This window comes from Thamnophis sirtalis, unplaced genomic scaffold (genome assembly GCF_051295495.1).
Source record: "Thamnophis sirtalis isolate CommonGarterSnake01/CBP01778 unplaced genomic scaffold, rThaSir2_p1.2 scaffold_13, whole genome shotgun sequence".
Classification (NCBI taxonomy): Eukaryota; Metazoa; Chordata; class Lepidosauria; order Squamata; family Natricidae; genus Thamnophis; species Thamnophis sirtalis.
The window spans coordinates 4181770-4196940 of NW_028261393.1; the positions used below are offsets into that span (position 1 = coordinate 4181770).

General features: G+C 47.4%; 1 protein-coding gene across 2 annotated transcripts in view; it reads left to right on the plus strand.

The window, feature by feature from the left end:
• Positions 1-15171, plus strand: part of PPP1R37 (protein phosphatase 1 regulatory subunit 37) — a 46020-nt gene that overhangs the window by 19110 nt on the left and 11739 nt on the right. For both annotated transcript variants that reach the window (XM_087727873.1, XM_087727872.1), the window contains 5 exons: positions 2515-2612; positions 4056-4101; positions 6141-6241; positions 7799-7918; positions 9130-9280. In XM_087727873.1, the coding sequence (XP_087583999.1) occupies positions 2515-2612; positions 4056-4101; positions 6141-6241; positions 7799-7918; positions 9130-9280 (516 nt within the window). The remainder of the gene's footprint in view (positions 1-2514; positions 2613-4055; positions 4102-6140; positions 6242-7798; positions 7919-9129; positions 9281-15171) is intronic.

Genomic DNA, 15171 nt, shown 5'->3' on the forward strand with positions numbered 1-15171 from the left:
CCAAAAAGGTTTGCATCACTATTCTAGGCCATTGATATTATACATTATTTGGACACTTGGAAAGAATCAGCTATTGCATTACAGCAGGGGTCTCCAACTTTGGCAACTTTAAGACTTGTGGACTTCAACTCCCAGATTTCCCCAGCCAATCCATACATGGCTAGTTGATGAGGGAATTGTGGTAGTTGGAAGTCCACGCGTCTTAAAGTTGCCAAGGTTGGAGACCCCTCTTCTAGGCTGGATGAAGGGCCACCTGTGGGACGCCCCGTTGCATTTCCGAAACACAATTTCTTCTTTCTGGAACATCCGTCTCTCCAAAATTGTCCCACAGGTGCTTTTTCAAGAGCCAACTGGACTTTCTGGATAAGAAGAGTGAACTCTTGAAAAATCACCTTTGGGATAACCATGACCTGGACGACTGAGAATCTCCATAGGCATCTCCAAACTCGGCAACTTTTAAGACTTGTGGACTTCAACTCCCAGAATTCCCCAGCCAGCATGGCTGGCTGGGGAATTCTGAGAGTTGAAGTCCACACATCTTAACGTGGCCAAGGTTGAGAAGCATCAAACTGGCTGTCTAGCTGGCATCACATACATCCACCCTGACTGGGGAATTCTGGGAGTTGAAGTCCACACATCTTAACGTGGCCAAGGTTGAGAAGCATCAAACTGGCTGTCTAGCTGGCATCACATACGTCCCCGCTGACTAGGGAATTCTGGGAGTTGAAGTTCACACATCTTAATGTGGCCAAGGTTGACAAACAGTGCTGGCTGAGGAATTCTGGGAGCTGGAGTCCACCAGTCTTAAAAGTGGCCAAGTTTGGAGAGCCTTTTTCTAGAAGACTGTTTGCCCTCCAGCCACGTAGATGACCCACTTCTTAACCCTGGCAATCCTTTCCCACTTTGAACGTAATGGCTTGGGGAACTGACCTTAAAAACAGCATCCTCCATTTAGGAGACGCTTCAAATTCATTGAAGCAAATCACGAACTGCAAAGCTAGCAGTTTGCAGAGGCTTCCCCCCCCCCCCCACGCAGGATTTTGATTAAAAAATAATACTACTACTACACGAAAGAGACTTCCCTCCTCATAAGACTCGAATTCTTGGCTTGCAAATAAACAGCATTGAAACCAAAATGTGCAGAGAAGCCCCATCTTTGGAAACTTCTTGCCTGCCCAACGACGGGGTTAATGGTGGAGTTACCCTTTTCTGAACCGAGCAAGCATGGGGGGCCGATGGTGATCTCTCTCTGCTTCAGTAATCAAGGTTAGAGCCTAACCTTGTAATTAGATCCCTACCTACCCAGGCTTGACCCCATCGTCTTGTGAGTCTCTTTGGCAGTTCCGGGACCTTGTTCAGGTCGGCTTGCCTGTTTTCTTTGGGTAAATATTTGTGCTTAATGGCTCTTATCGGTTTACATGCTGGTGCCAGGCTTCCCAGTTAATCACAAACCACGGTGATGCATAATCTTGCAGAAAACAGGCTGGAGGGGACCTTTGAAGGAATGCCAGGCGGGCTCTCCTTAATAAGTAACAGCCCAAAGAGGGTTTCCTCTTGTGGGGGGGTGGGGGAAAGGAAGACACTAGAGATAATGAGGGAGGGAGAGGGTGGGGAGAGAGAGAGAGAGAGGGTGGGGTGGGGGTGGGTGAGGGAATCTCTTGAAAGTATTGTGAGCACTATATTCACAAGAAGACAAGTTTGGTCTGGTGGTTTAAGTACTGACCTAGAAACCAGGAGGCTGTGAGTTCTAGTTCAGCCTTAGGCATGAAAGGCGGCTGGGTGACGTTGGGCCGATCACCAGGAGGCAGTGTGTTCTAGTTCCGTTTTAGGCATGAAAGCCGCCTGGGTGACATTGGGCCAATCATCAGGAAACTGAGTTCTAGTTCTGTTTTAGGCATGAAAGCTGGCTGGGTGATGTTGTGCCAATCACCAGGAGACAGTGAGTTCTAGTTCCGTTTTAGGCATGAAAGCTGACTGGATGACTTTGGGCAAATCACCAGGAGACAGTGAACTTCTAGTTCTATTTTAGGGATGAAAGGCAGCTGAGTGACTTTGGGTCAATTACCAGGAGACAGTGAGTTCTAGTCCCTCTTTAGGCATAAAAGCCATCTGGGTGACATTGGGCCAATCACCAGGAGACAGTGAGTTCTAGTTCCATTTTAGGCATGAAAGCCGTCTGGATGACCTTGGACCAGTCACTTTTTCTCAGCCCTGCCCACTTCACAGGGTTGTTAATTATGGGGGAAAAATAGGAGGAAGGAAGGAATTCATGTATGTTCACCCACTTGACTTGTTGGATAAAAATGTAGTAAATAAACATATAAGCAAGGTCTGCTACTTTCCCTCAAAAAAGTGTGGTCCTCCCAGCAGCCCCCCTTGGCTTTGTATCTCCAGATTGTGCCCATTTCAGAGCTTTTGAGCTCCTGATGAAGCTCTGGCCCTGTTGCTTAGCCAAGAGGACTTGCCGTTATCGATGGCGTCTCTCCATCCCTCTCTTTCTCACTTTCTTTCCAGCCCAGAATGTGACTGTGGAAGAAGTTCTCACCGCCTACAAGCAAGCCTGTCAAAAGTTAAATTGCAAACAGATCCCCAAACTACTGAAGCAGATCCAGGTATGTGCTTGTTCTTAAAAGTATCCCTGCCCTGATTGATTAGATCTGGCTGTTGGAGGAGGAGGAGGAGGAGGAGGACTATGAGGTCCTTGGTGCTCTCTGAGCTTGGTAGTTTTCAGTGCTAGAAGGGGAGGAGGAGGAGGAAGAGAAAAATGGAGAAAGGGAAAAAGGAGGAGAAAGGGGAGAAGGAGAAAGAGAAGAGGGAGAAGGAGGAAGAGAAGAAAGGAGAAAGGAAAAAGGTGAAAGAAGGAGAAAGGGAAGAGGGAGAAAGAGAAGAGGGAGGAGGAGAAAGAGAAAAAAGGAGAAAGGGAAAAAAGGAGAAAGAAGTGAAAAAGGAGAAGGAGAAAGAAGAGGGAGGAGGAGAAAGAAGAAGAAAGGAGAAGGGAAAAAGGAGGAGAAAGGGAAGAAGGAGGAAGAGAAGAGGGAGGAAGAGAAAGGGAAAAAGGAGGAAGAAGAAGGAGGAAGGGAAAAAGGAGGAAAAAGAAGAGGGAGGAGGAGAAAGAAGAAGAAAGAAGAAAGGAGAAGGGAAAAAGGAGGAGAAAGAAGGAGAAAGGGAAGCAGGAGAAAGAGAAGAAAGGAGAAAGGGAAAAAGGAGAAAGAAGGAGGAGGAGAAAGAAGAAGAAAGGAGAAGGGAAAAAGGAGGAGAAAAGGAGAAAGGGAAGAATGAGAAAGATAAGAGGGAGGGGGAGAAAGAGGAGAAAGGGGAAAAGGAGAAAGAAGAAGGGGGAAGGAAAAAAGGAGAAGGAGAAAGAGAAGAGGGAGGAGGAGAAAGAAGAAGAAAGGGAAAACCGAGAAAGAGGAGGAGGAAACGGAGGTGGTTATCTATTCTTGGGGTTTATTTCTGGCAGTCACAGCAAACCATTTTATATTGTGGCTGCCCCCCTGAGGTGCAGTTACAGGTATACATTCACCTAGTTGTTGTTCTTATTTATCTTTATCATTTTTACATACCGTATTTTTCGGACTGTAAGACGCACCTGAGTATAAGACACATCCAAGATTTTGAAGAGGTAAATTTTTTTTTTTTTTTAAAAAAGGTCTTTGCACTCTGCAGGCCTCCCAAACCCTCTGCACGCCTCGTTTTTTGCGCGCACACACACACAAAAAGAGGGGGCATGCAGAGTTTTGGGACGCTTTTAAAGTGTTCCTGGGGGGTCGGGTGTTGGTGGTGGCAAAAACAAGCAAAACTGTCCTCCCCAGCCCTCAGGAGCATTTTGCAAGCCTCCCAAACCTCTGCACGGCCGTTTTGGTGAAGGGAGCGGGGGTTTTGGGAGGCCAAAAACGCTCCATTCAGTGTATAAGACGCACACAGATTTTCACCTTCTTTTTTGAGGGAAAAAGGTGCGTCTGATCCTCGGGGAAATATGGTATTTGTATGTAAAAGCTCTGATCCTTGATGTGGTTTCCGGCCACAAATAATCATTTCCCGCTATTCTGTTGCAGGAATTCAAAGATCTAACCCCTAGGATAGATTGCCTGGATCTGAAAGGTAGGTCTCCAAGCCTTTGGTTGATTTGCCAACGTGCCTTAAAAGGTGGCCATCTCTCTTCTTGTTGGGGAATTGGTTCCAATTATTTGCGTTTGGAAACAGCCCCTTCCGTCCTGTAAAATGGGTGTCACAGATCCTGGGGCCATTTTGCCAGGTGCAAATTAGTCATTGCCTTTTGCCTGGCTGGCTGGCAGGCGTGTGACATCTGACGTTCTAAAACCGGCTCAGGTTTTGTAGCAGCTTGCCGTCAACTCTTCTCTTTTGTGTTCCCCTTTCTTATCCACTTGTAGATTTACAAAGTTAAATCAAAGGGGTGGGGTTTTTTTTTTTCATTGGGGGAGCACATAACACACCAAATAATATAACCAGATGGACAGGTTGCTGATGGAAACCTGCATCCTCTTTTCCACAAGAATTACATACAATTCTGTTTGGATTTACCTGCAATGAGCCTCCTCTCCCCCCCCCCCCCGGCCCTCTCGCTCCCTCTCCTGGTTTTCTGTTTCATAACTAAGCAGCCCCTTCTAAAGCAGTGGGCAAACATTGTGTTTACACTGCCACGATGGGTTATTTAACTGGAAGACAGGTTTTTTTTTAATGTGCAGTGGGGCTAAATAGAAGCTTCATTTTCAAAATGAAAGGCCTGTTCAGAGAGAGAGGGAGGGAGGGAGAGAAGAGAGATAGAAGAGAGAGAAGAAAGTGAGAAACAGATAGTAGACAGAGTAGGAGAGAGAGAGAGAGAAGAAAGAGAAACAGAAGAGAGAGAAAGACGGAAAAAAAGAAAGAAAGAAAGGGCAGAAAGAAACAGAAGAGAGAAAAGAGAGAAGAGAGAAACAGAAGAGAGAAAGAGAGAAAAGAGAGAAACAGAAGAGAGAAAGAGAGAGCAGAAAGAAACAGAAGAGAGAAAAGAAAGGGAAGAGGGAAACAAAGGAGAGAGAAGAAAGAGAAACAAGAGAGAGAAGAAAGAAACAGAAGAGAGGGAAAGAGAGAGAAAGAAAAGAAAAACAGAAGAGAGGGAAGAAAGAAACAGAAGAGAGGGAAAGAGAGAAGAAAGAAACAGAAGAGGGAAAGAGAGAAAGAGAAAAAAAAGAGAAAGAGAGACTGGACTGAGGGCAGAGCCATAAACTGTCAGGGCTGCAGGTGTGGGAGGGTGCCGAGGTCATCCAAATGGAAAATGAATGGGTAACACTCGACAGCCGAGAGGAAGAAGAACCAGGCATGTTGGTTCTCTTGCTGCATAGCAGAAATAACGGTTCACTGACAAATCTGCGCTCGACAAAACCGTGCTGACTCTGTAAACCTCTTAGAGAGGGCTGCAAAGCACTTTGAAGTAGTATATAAGTCTAAGTGCTATTGCTCTTCCTTTTCCCCTTCTCTCTCTCTCTCCTTCCTTCCTTCCTTCCTTCCTTCATCCTTCCCTCCCTTCCATGGTGCGCAGTGGTTAGAAAGCAGTATTGCAGGCTAAACTTTGCCCACTGCCAGGAGTTCGATCCTGACCATCTCAAGGTTGACTCAGCCTTCTTCCAAGGCTGACTCTAAAACCGCTTAGAGAGGGCTTTAAAGCACTGTGAAGCGGTATATAAGTCTTAAGCGCTACTGCTATCTTGAGGCAGTCTTACCTCGGGCAGCTTATCCGAATTTTCTAGAGCAGGGAGAAGTTTGGTGCATTGGCTCCCAGGATTGTCTTAAATTTCTCTCTCCCCCCCCCCCCCCATTAATTCTTTCTGACTGGCTTGTCATAATCCCCTCCCTCCCATTTTAATAGCACGTAAGAGCCTAGGTGGTGCAGTGATTAAAGTGCAATACTGCAGCCACTTCAGCTGACTGCTAAGCTGCAGTTCGGCGGTTCAAATCTCACCGGCTCAAGGTTGACTCAGCCTTCCATCCTTCCGAGGTGGGTAAAATGAGGACCCAGACTGGGGGGGCGATATGCTGACTCTGTAAACCGCTTAGAGAGGGCTGAAAGCCCTATGAAGCGGTATATAAGTCTAATTGCTATTGCTATAAACCCTCACTCGCTCTTTGTTTCCCTTGTACAGGTGAAAAATTAGACTACAAGGCTTGTGAAGCCCTGGAAGAGATTTTTAAGCGCCTCCAATTTAAAATTGTGGATTTGGAGCAAACCAGCCTGGATGAAGATGTACGTAACCTACAAAGAATGTATTTATTTATTTTAATATTCCTTCTCTTCTCTCCTTGGGGAGCTGAATTCTGTACCTTTTCCCCCCCCCTTCCCCATTCCAAACTGACCGTCTCCGGAATTAAAAAGGTGCGGGTTTTTTGTCTTGAGGACCGCAGCCTTGCGTCGACTCCAAGGAAGCCTTATTAAACCTAGTTAGGCTAGCTGTCGAGAAAGTGCCTGTTGCTTTTGGCCATTACAAATTCATATCCAATTTGAATTGACCGATACCTGTGGAGATGCTCCGTCACCCAAGGTCACGGTCGTCCCAAATGTGTTTTTACTTTATTTTTTCAAGTTTTACAAATTTTCTATTTCCACCAAACAGTTTTAAGATCTGGATTTTAAACAGTCACAGTCCGCATATTTGTGGTAATATTCATCACAATACTATTAAAAATATAATTATATATCAATACAATTACAATAGCACGTAACATCTTCACCATCAAATTCCACATTAACATTTCCTCCTTTTTTATCTCCCCTCCTTTCTGTTTCTATTGTCCAACTATTGGGTAAAATACCTCCCGCGTCAATAAATGTTCAGTTTCTTCTTTATCCTTAATGACGAGTGTTAAATCTGTCCATTTCTGTGCAGAGGTGCTTTTTTCAAGAGGCAACTGGTCTTTCTTGATTTTTTTGTTTCTTTTGGAGACGTTTCGCTTCTCATCCAAGAAGCTTCTTCGGTTCTTGCATGAGAAACGAAACATCTTCAAAGAGGGGGGGGAATGGGAAAAAAAAGTTGGGGGGAGAGAGAAAATAATGTCCGGAAAGATGCATCTTGCTTTAAACTGCAGGGAAAGCTTTTGCAGGAAGTAAGGTCTTCGTGAATGGAAATGAATTGCCGTATTTTTTCAGACTATAAGACGCAGCTTTTTGTGACCCCAAAGGCGGTGAAAATGTCTGTACATCTTATAGACCGAATATTGCCGAAGTCCCGCCCACCCACCAGCCATTTTTGGCCTCTGCGTGTCCTGTTTTCAGGCCTTTTTCTGGCCTGTTTTGGGGGGTCTTTTTAGCCCATTTTTGAGACTTTTTCCAGGCTGTTTTTGAGGCTTTTTTCAGGCCAGGTTTCTTTTGGAAAAAACCCTCAAAAACAGCCAAAAAGAGCTCCAAAAATGGGTCAAAAAAGCCTCAAAATGGGCCCCAAAAGCCTCAGAAACAGGCCAAAAACAAAGCCTCGAAAATGGGTAGAAAAAAGAACTGAAAAAAGGGCTGAAAATGCATTGTGCCGAGACCAAAAACCTTTTTTTGTTGTTGTTTTCCTCTTCTAAATTTAGTTGTGTCTTATAGTCAGGTGCGTCTTACAATCCCCAAAATATGGTAAATGAATTAATTGGCTGATTCTGCAGCCCCCACAGCTGGGTTGCTTGCAGGCAAAATGGTTGTTTGAGATGCTACACTCTGCTCATGTTGTCACTGTTTCCCCCCACCCCCCTTTTTCTTCTTCTTCTTCTTCTTCTTCTTCTTCTTCTTCTCCTCCTCCTCCTCCTCTCCTTCTCCTTCTCCTTCTAGGGTGCCTCAGCACTGTTTGACATGATTGAGTACTATGAGTCTGCCACACACCTCAACATCTCCTTTAACAAACACATCGGCACCCGGGGTTGGCAGGCAGCTGCCCACATGATGAGGAAGGTTGGTACCTGCGTTCTCCTAAGTTTGGGCTTTTGGAAACCTTGCAGTTGTGAGCAGCCTTGAGGGAGGGCAATCGAGGTTGAATGGAAACGCAGTCAGTCCTTGACGTCCAACCACAGTTCAGCCCCAAATTTCTCTTGGCTACGTGAAACATTTGTTAAGTGAGTTTTGCCCTATTTTGTGACCTTCCTTGCTACAGTTCTTAAGTGGATCGTTGCAGTGGTAAAGTTAGTAACACCGTCGTTAAGTAAATCTGGCTTCCCTCCCCCCCTCCATTGACTTTGCTTGTCAGACGATCACAAAAGGGGACATGGCAACCGTCATAAATATGAATCAATTGCCAAGCCTCTGAATTTTGATCATGGGGATGCTGCAAGGATTGTCCCTGTGAAAACAGTTGAAAAGTCACTTTTTTTCGGCTCTGTTGTAACTTCGAACGGTCACTAAATGAACTGTTGTAAGTCAAGGACTGCCTGCAATGGAAATGCCATTAATGCCTTTTCTCCTGAATGGGAGGCAAATCCTAAAGTTGTATCTTGTATCTGTATTGGATTTTGTGTAGGAGGAGGAGTGGCAGAGCTGAGGGCGGAGTTAAAAGAGGCACCAGCCTAGAATCCCAATGTAGTCACAAACGAACCGAAGTCCTTGATTTCTGTTGACCCATATCAATGTCAGGGTTCCAAATGGCACCCAAAAGTAAATCAAGAGTCCAAGGCAAAGTATTGCTCAAAGATCCAATTGATGAAGAGAGCCACGTTGGCACATCTGGGGAAACCCGAATCTGTGAAAGCTTCCCGGTTTTCCCCACCCAGTTAAAAGTTCAAGATCCTGCCCACAAGGTCCAATCTCCCACTGCCACGCTGGCAGTTTCCACCCATCCAGTTCCGGTCAGGTGCCGAGGTGCCGAGACAAAGGATGACCTTGGCTTTCTAGAAAGAATGTTGTTATGGCTTCATAGCATCTAACTCCGTACAATCCCTCCCTCCCATTTTTTCCCACCATAGAAAAGGCATAGCAGAATAATAGAAAATGTGGCAGGGCAAAGACCGGAAAGAAAAGATGGCTGTAGGCCTGACAATCTAACTCCAAGCAGAGTTGAGTTGAGAAGATCCCTGTGCACAGGAAAGAACAACAATAGATCAGTTTAGCTGGAGCTTCCCGTGGATCTAGGCTTTTGGCCTTGACACTTTGCTGTTTTCCTTCTCCCTCAGACAAACTGCCTCCAGTACGTGGATGCCCGCAACACACCCCTCCTGGACCACTCGGCTCCGTTTGTGGCCCGCGCCTTGCGCATCAGCAACAGCCTGGTCGTCCTGCACCTGGAGAATGCCAGCCTGTCCGGCCGCCCCCTCATGTTACTGGGTGAATAATAGCTGGAGCTGTTCTTTTCATTAACGTTTTGCATCCCCAGCCCCCGCCCTGCCTCGCAGATCTTCCCAATTCCCTGCGACGAGACCGCCATGCTTCTCTGCGAGTGAATTAACCTTTTAGGCACGGAGGGCATTGTTGCCGGGTGAAAATGTCAGGCCTGAGGGGTCCTTTGTGCCCTCGGAGCTTGGTGGTTTTCTTGCAGGCATTTCACGACCCAAACCTGGTCAACATCATCGGCGCCAGAAGGAAGTAGGGTTTGCTCTCTGTAAACGCAGAAAAATGTACCGTTGATTATGTTACCTAGTTGGGTCGTGAAACGCCTGCGAGTAAATCACCACGCTCAGAAAGCACCAAGGACCCAACAGTCTTCCTCCTCCTCCCCTTCCTCCCCTCTAAGATTAAGATTAAGATTTAGTTTATTTGTATGCCGCCCTTCTCCGGGAGGGACTCAGGGCGGCGAACATCTCAAAAGGGGAAAAGGGATACAAGCACAATACACGTAATTAAAATACACAAGAGTCATACAACCATACAAGTCAAGAGAGGAGGGGAACTCATCAACCCAGGCCTGCCGGCACAGCCAGGTTTTGACGGCTTTCCGGAAGGCCTGGAGAGAGGTGAGGGTCCGAATCTCCGCGGGGAGTTCATTCCAAAGGGCCGAACCCCCACCGCTTTCTAGCACTGATGATGTTCCCTAGTTGGGCCATGAAATGTCTGCAAGAAAATCACCCAGTTCAGAAAGCATCCACAATCCAACAGTCTTCCTCCTCCTGCTCCTCTTCCTCCTCCTCCTGTTCCTCTTCCTCCTCCTCCTGCTCCTCTTCCTCCTCCTCCCCTTCTAGCACTGATGATGTTCCCTACTTGGGCCATGTAACATCTGAAAGAAACCCACCCAGCTCAGAGAGCACCAAGGACACAACAGTCTTCTCCTCCCCTTCCCTCCACCCCCACCCCCTTCTAGCACTGATGATGTTCCCTAGTTGGGCCATGAAACGTCTGCAAGAAAATCACCCAGCTCAGAAAGCATCCACAATCCAACAGTCTTCCTCTTCCTGTTCCTCTTCCTCCTCCTCCTGTTCCTCTTCCTCCTCCTCCTGCTCCTCTTCCTCCTCCTCCCCTTCTAGCACTGATGATGTTCCTACTTGGGCCATGTAACATCTGCCAGAAACCCACCCAGCTCAGAGAGCACCAAGGACCCAACAGTATTCCTCCTTCTCCCCTTCCTCCCCTCCACCTCCACCCCCTTCTAGCACTGATGATATTCCCTAGTTGGGCCATGAAACTGTCTGCAAGAAAATCACCAAGCTCAGAAAGCATCGACGATCCAACAGTCCTCCACCTCCTCTTCCTCCTCCTCTTTCTCCTCCTCCTCCTCCTCCCCTTCTAGCACTGATGATGTTCCCTACTTGGGCCATGAAACATCTGCCAGAAACCCACCCAGCTCAGAGAGCACCGAGGGCCCAACAGTCCTCCTCCTCTTCTTCCTCCCTCCTCTTCCATTCCACATACTCCTTCTCTCCTGTAGCACCCTCAGCTACAAATATTTTCCTTTCAATGTCAGGCGGTATTGCAAAAGACCAGACAAGCCAATTGAAAAGGTTTCCCCCTCACCTCTTCCCCACATTCTCTATCACTTCATTGTTATCTTGATTTACCGCCCACCCCACCCCGGGTAAGTGGGGGCCTCCTTCGGCTGAATCCATGTCATATTTTTTATCTTCTAAGGCTGCTTAGAGCCGAGGTGGCGCAGTGGTTAAATGCAGCACTGCAGGCTACTGCTAGATCAGCAGTTCAGCGGTTCAAATCTCACCGGCTCAGGGTTGACTCAGCCTTCCATCCTTCCGAGGTGGGTAAAATGAGGACCCAGATTGTTGGGGGCAATATGCTGACTCTCTGTAAACCGCTTAGAGAGGGCTGAAAGCCCTATGAAGCGGTATATAAGTCTACTGCTATTGCTTCTAGGACAGTGTTTCTCAACCTTGGCAACTTGAAGATGTCTGGACTTCAACTCCCAGAATTCCCCAGCCAGCGAATGCTGGCTGGGGAATTCTGGGAGTTGAAGTCCAGACATCTTCAAGTTGCCAAGGTTGAGAAACACTGTTCTAGGGTTTAGGGGAGACAATGGACCTTCTGGCAAATAAAGATGATCCTGCAGCTTTAATAATGTATTGGAACCAGCCCGGAGGACTTTTAACATGCAAACCTGTAGCAATAATACATGAAGTTTGAAAGCGGATCCCCTTTGCTCGAGGCAGCGATAGCCAGCATTAGTTGACTCGGTTGTTTTTCCATTCCAAAGCTCATCTTAAGGGGGGAGGAGGAGGAGGAGGAGGAGGAGGAGGAGGAAGAAAACTATATGGCTCAACTAGGAATAATGTACTTTTCTACTTCTCTAAAAAGGTAAAGGTTCCCCTCGCATGTATGTGCTAGTCGTTCCCAACTCTAGGGGGTGGTGGTGCTCATCTCTGTTTCAAAGCCGAGGACAAGGCAGGACGAGAAGCAACAGATGGAAACTAATGAAGGAGAGAAGCAACCTTTAATTAAGGAGGGACTTCCTGGCAGGCAAACAATTAATATCTTCTAGTACAAGCCACTGATCAAGCAGGAGGCCTGCTAGATCATATCAATCCATCCATCCATCCATCCATCCATCAGAATTGAAGCTGGAAGGGACCTTGGAGATCTTCTAGTCCAGTCCCCAGCTCAAGCAGGAGACCCCTAGATTATATCAATCAATCAGTCAATCAGAATAGAACTGGAAGGGACCTTGGAGGTCTTCTAGTCCAGTCCCCAGCTCAAGCAGGAGACCCCTAGATTATATCAATCAATCAGTCAATCAGAATAGAGCTGGAAGGGACCTTGGAGATCTTCTAGTCCAGTCTCCAGTTCAAGCAGGAGACCCCTAGATTATATCAATCAATCAGTCAATCGGAATAGAGCTGGACGGGACCTTGGAGATCTTCTAGTCCAGTCCCCAGTTCAAGCAGGAGACCCCTAGATTATATCAATCAATCAGTCAATCGGAATAGAGCTGGACGGGACCTTGGAGATCTTCTAGTCCAGTCCCCAGTTCAAGCAGGAGACCCCTAGATTATATCAATCAATCAGTCAATCGGAATAGAGCTGGACGGGACCTTGGAGGTCTTCTAGTCCAGTCCCCAGCTCAAGCAGGAGACCCCTAGATTATATCAATCAATCAGTCAATCAGAATAGAGCTGGAAGGGACCTTGGAGATCTTCTAGTCCAGTCTCCAGTTCAAGCAGGAGACCCCTAGATTATATCAATCAATCAGTCAATCGGAATAGAGCTGGACGGGACCTTGGAGATCTTCTAGTCCAGTCCCCAGTTCAAGCAGGAGACCCCTAGATTATATCAATCAATCAGTCAATCGGAATAGAGCTGGAAGGGACCTTGGAGGTCTTCTAGTCCAGTCCCCAGTTCAAGCAGGAGACCCCTAGATTATATCAATCAATCAGTCAATCGGAATAGAGCTGGACGGGACCTTGGAGGTCTTCTAGTCCCAGTCCCCAGCTCAAGCAGGAGACCCCTAGATTATATCAATCAATCAGTCAATCAGAATAGAGCTGGAAGGGACCTTGGAGATCTTCTAGTCCAGTCTCCAGTTCAAGCAGGAGACCCCTAGATTATATCAATCAATCAGTCAATCGGAATAGAGCTGGACGGGACCTTGGAGATCTTCTAGTCCAGTCCCCAGTTCAAGCAGGAGACCCCTAGATTATATCAATCAATCAGTCAATCGGAATAGAGCTGGAAGGGACCTTGGAGGTCTTCTAGTCCAGTCCCCAGTTCAAGCAGGAGACCCCTAGATTATATCAATCAATCAGTCAATCGGAATAGAGCTGGAAGGGACCTTGGAGATCTTCTAGTCCAATCCCCAGTTCAAGCAGGAGACCCCTAGATTATATCAATCAATCAGTCAATTAGAATAGAGCTGGAATAGCAATAGCAGTTAGACTTATATAGCGCTTCATAGGGCTTTCAGCCCTCTCTAAGCGGTTTACAGAGTCAGCATATCGCCCCCACAATCTGGGTCCTCATTTTACCCACCTCGGAAGGATGGAAGGCTGAGTCAACCCTGAGCCGGTGAGATTTGAACTGCTGAACTGCAGATAACAGTCAGCTGAAGTGGCCTGCAGTACTGCACCCTAACCACTGCGCCACCTCGGCTCTGGAAGGGACCTTGGAGGTTTACTATCCAATCCAGAGAGCCAAGGTGGCGCAGTGGTTAAATGCAGCACTGCAGGCTACTGCTAGATCAGCAGGTCAGCGGTTCAAATCTCACCGGCTCAGGGTTGACTCAGCCTTCCATCCTTCTGAGGTGGGTAAAATGAGGACCCAGATTGTTGGGGGCAATATGCTGAATCTCTGTAAACCGCTTAGAGAGGCCTGAAAGGCCTATGAAGCGGTATATAAGGCTATTGCTATTGCTATCCCCCCGGTCAAAGAGGACACACTACACCAGGTTGTACAGTATCCCAAGCAGAGGACTTAGGCCACCTCAGAGAAAACAGCATTTAAAACTTTCTCCCCTAAGTTTCCGAATGCAGAAGGGCCTCCCTCCAAGCCAATACCACCCATTGGGGCTGCGTGCTGCGCTTAGCCACAATTGGCTGAAGAATAACAAGAGTTGGAAGGGACCTTGGAGGTCTTCTAGTCCAACCCCCTACTCAAGCAGGGAAACTTTTACCGTTTCAGACAAATGGCTGTCCAGTCTCTTCTTTAAAAAAAACCTTCAGTGATGGAGCATTCACACCCTTTGATGGCAAGCCATTTCACTGATTCTATCTATCAGGAAATTCCTCCTTAGTTCCAGGTTGCTGGAACTAAGTTTCCATCCATCATTTCTTGTCTTACCTTTTGGAGCTTTGATGAATAGCTTGGCTCCCTCTTCTTTGTGGCAACCCCTGAGATATTGGAAGACTGCTATCATGTCTCCCCTGGTCCTTCTTCTCATTAAACTAGAAACATACCCAGTTCCTGCAACCGTCCTTCATATGTTTTAGCCTCCAGTCCCCTCATTCTCTTTGTTGCTCTTCTCTGCATCCTTTCTAGAGTCTCCACATCTTTTTTTACATTGTGTGACCAAAACTGGATGCCGTATTCCAAGTGTGGCCTTACCAAGGCATTATAAAGTGGTATTAACCCTTCACACGACTCATCCTTTGATCACCTTGCAAAACAAAACCTTCAATAGGCCTCCAGCTTAATCCACGGGGCTTTCCCCCCCCCCCCCTCTGCTTAAAAGAGCGTTAGGTAAAAAGAAGCCGGAAAGGAAGGCCTCTTAATGCAGCCTGGATGCGGGGTGTCCCTGGGGCAGAGAATGACGTACAGCTTGTGCCACGATAAAACAATCTCTCCACTTGAACGTTGGGATGAGACTTTCAGGGGTGAGATTAGTTAGTTAGATTCGGGGGAACCCGTAGCTAACATTATGGCATGTTCAGAGAACCTCCAAATCCCACCCTTGCCTCGCCCCGCTCCCCCCCCACCCTGCCCCTCCCAGGAGTCTCCACGCAGCCCGTTGTGGATGCCAGGTAAGTGCAGGGCCTTTGCGGAATCTCGGGGAAGGGGGAAAACGGGCCTCCAGAGTATGGGGAAGGCAGTTTTCGCCCTCCCGGAGACTCGAAGAAAGCCTCCGGAGCATGGAGAAGGCGGAAATCCCGCCGTGGTGCAGGATTCCGACTAGGCCACGCCCACCCAGCAAGCGGGGAGAGAACCCGTTGCTGGAATTTTTGAGGCCCGCCCCCGACTTACACCCTGATGTCATTGCAGCCAGCTCTCATGTTGTTGTGTTTTTTTTGCATCGTTGCGGCGTGCTGCCAGTACTGACACAGCCACGGGGGAGTGGAACTTTTGTTCTC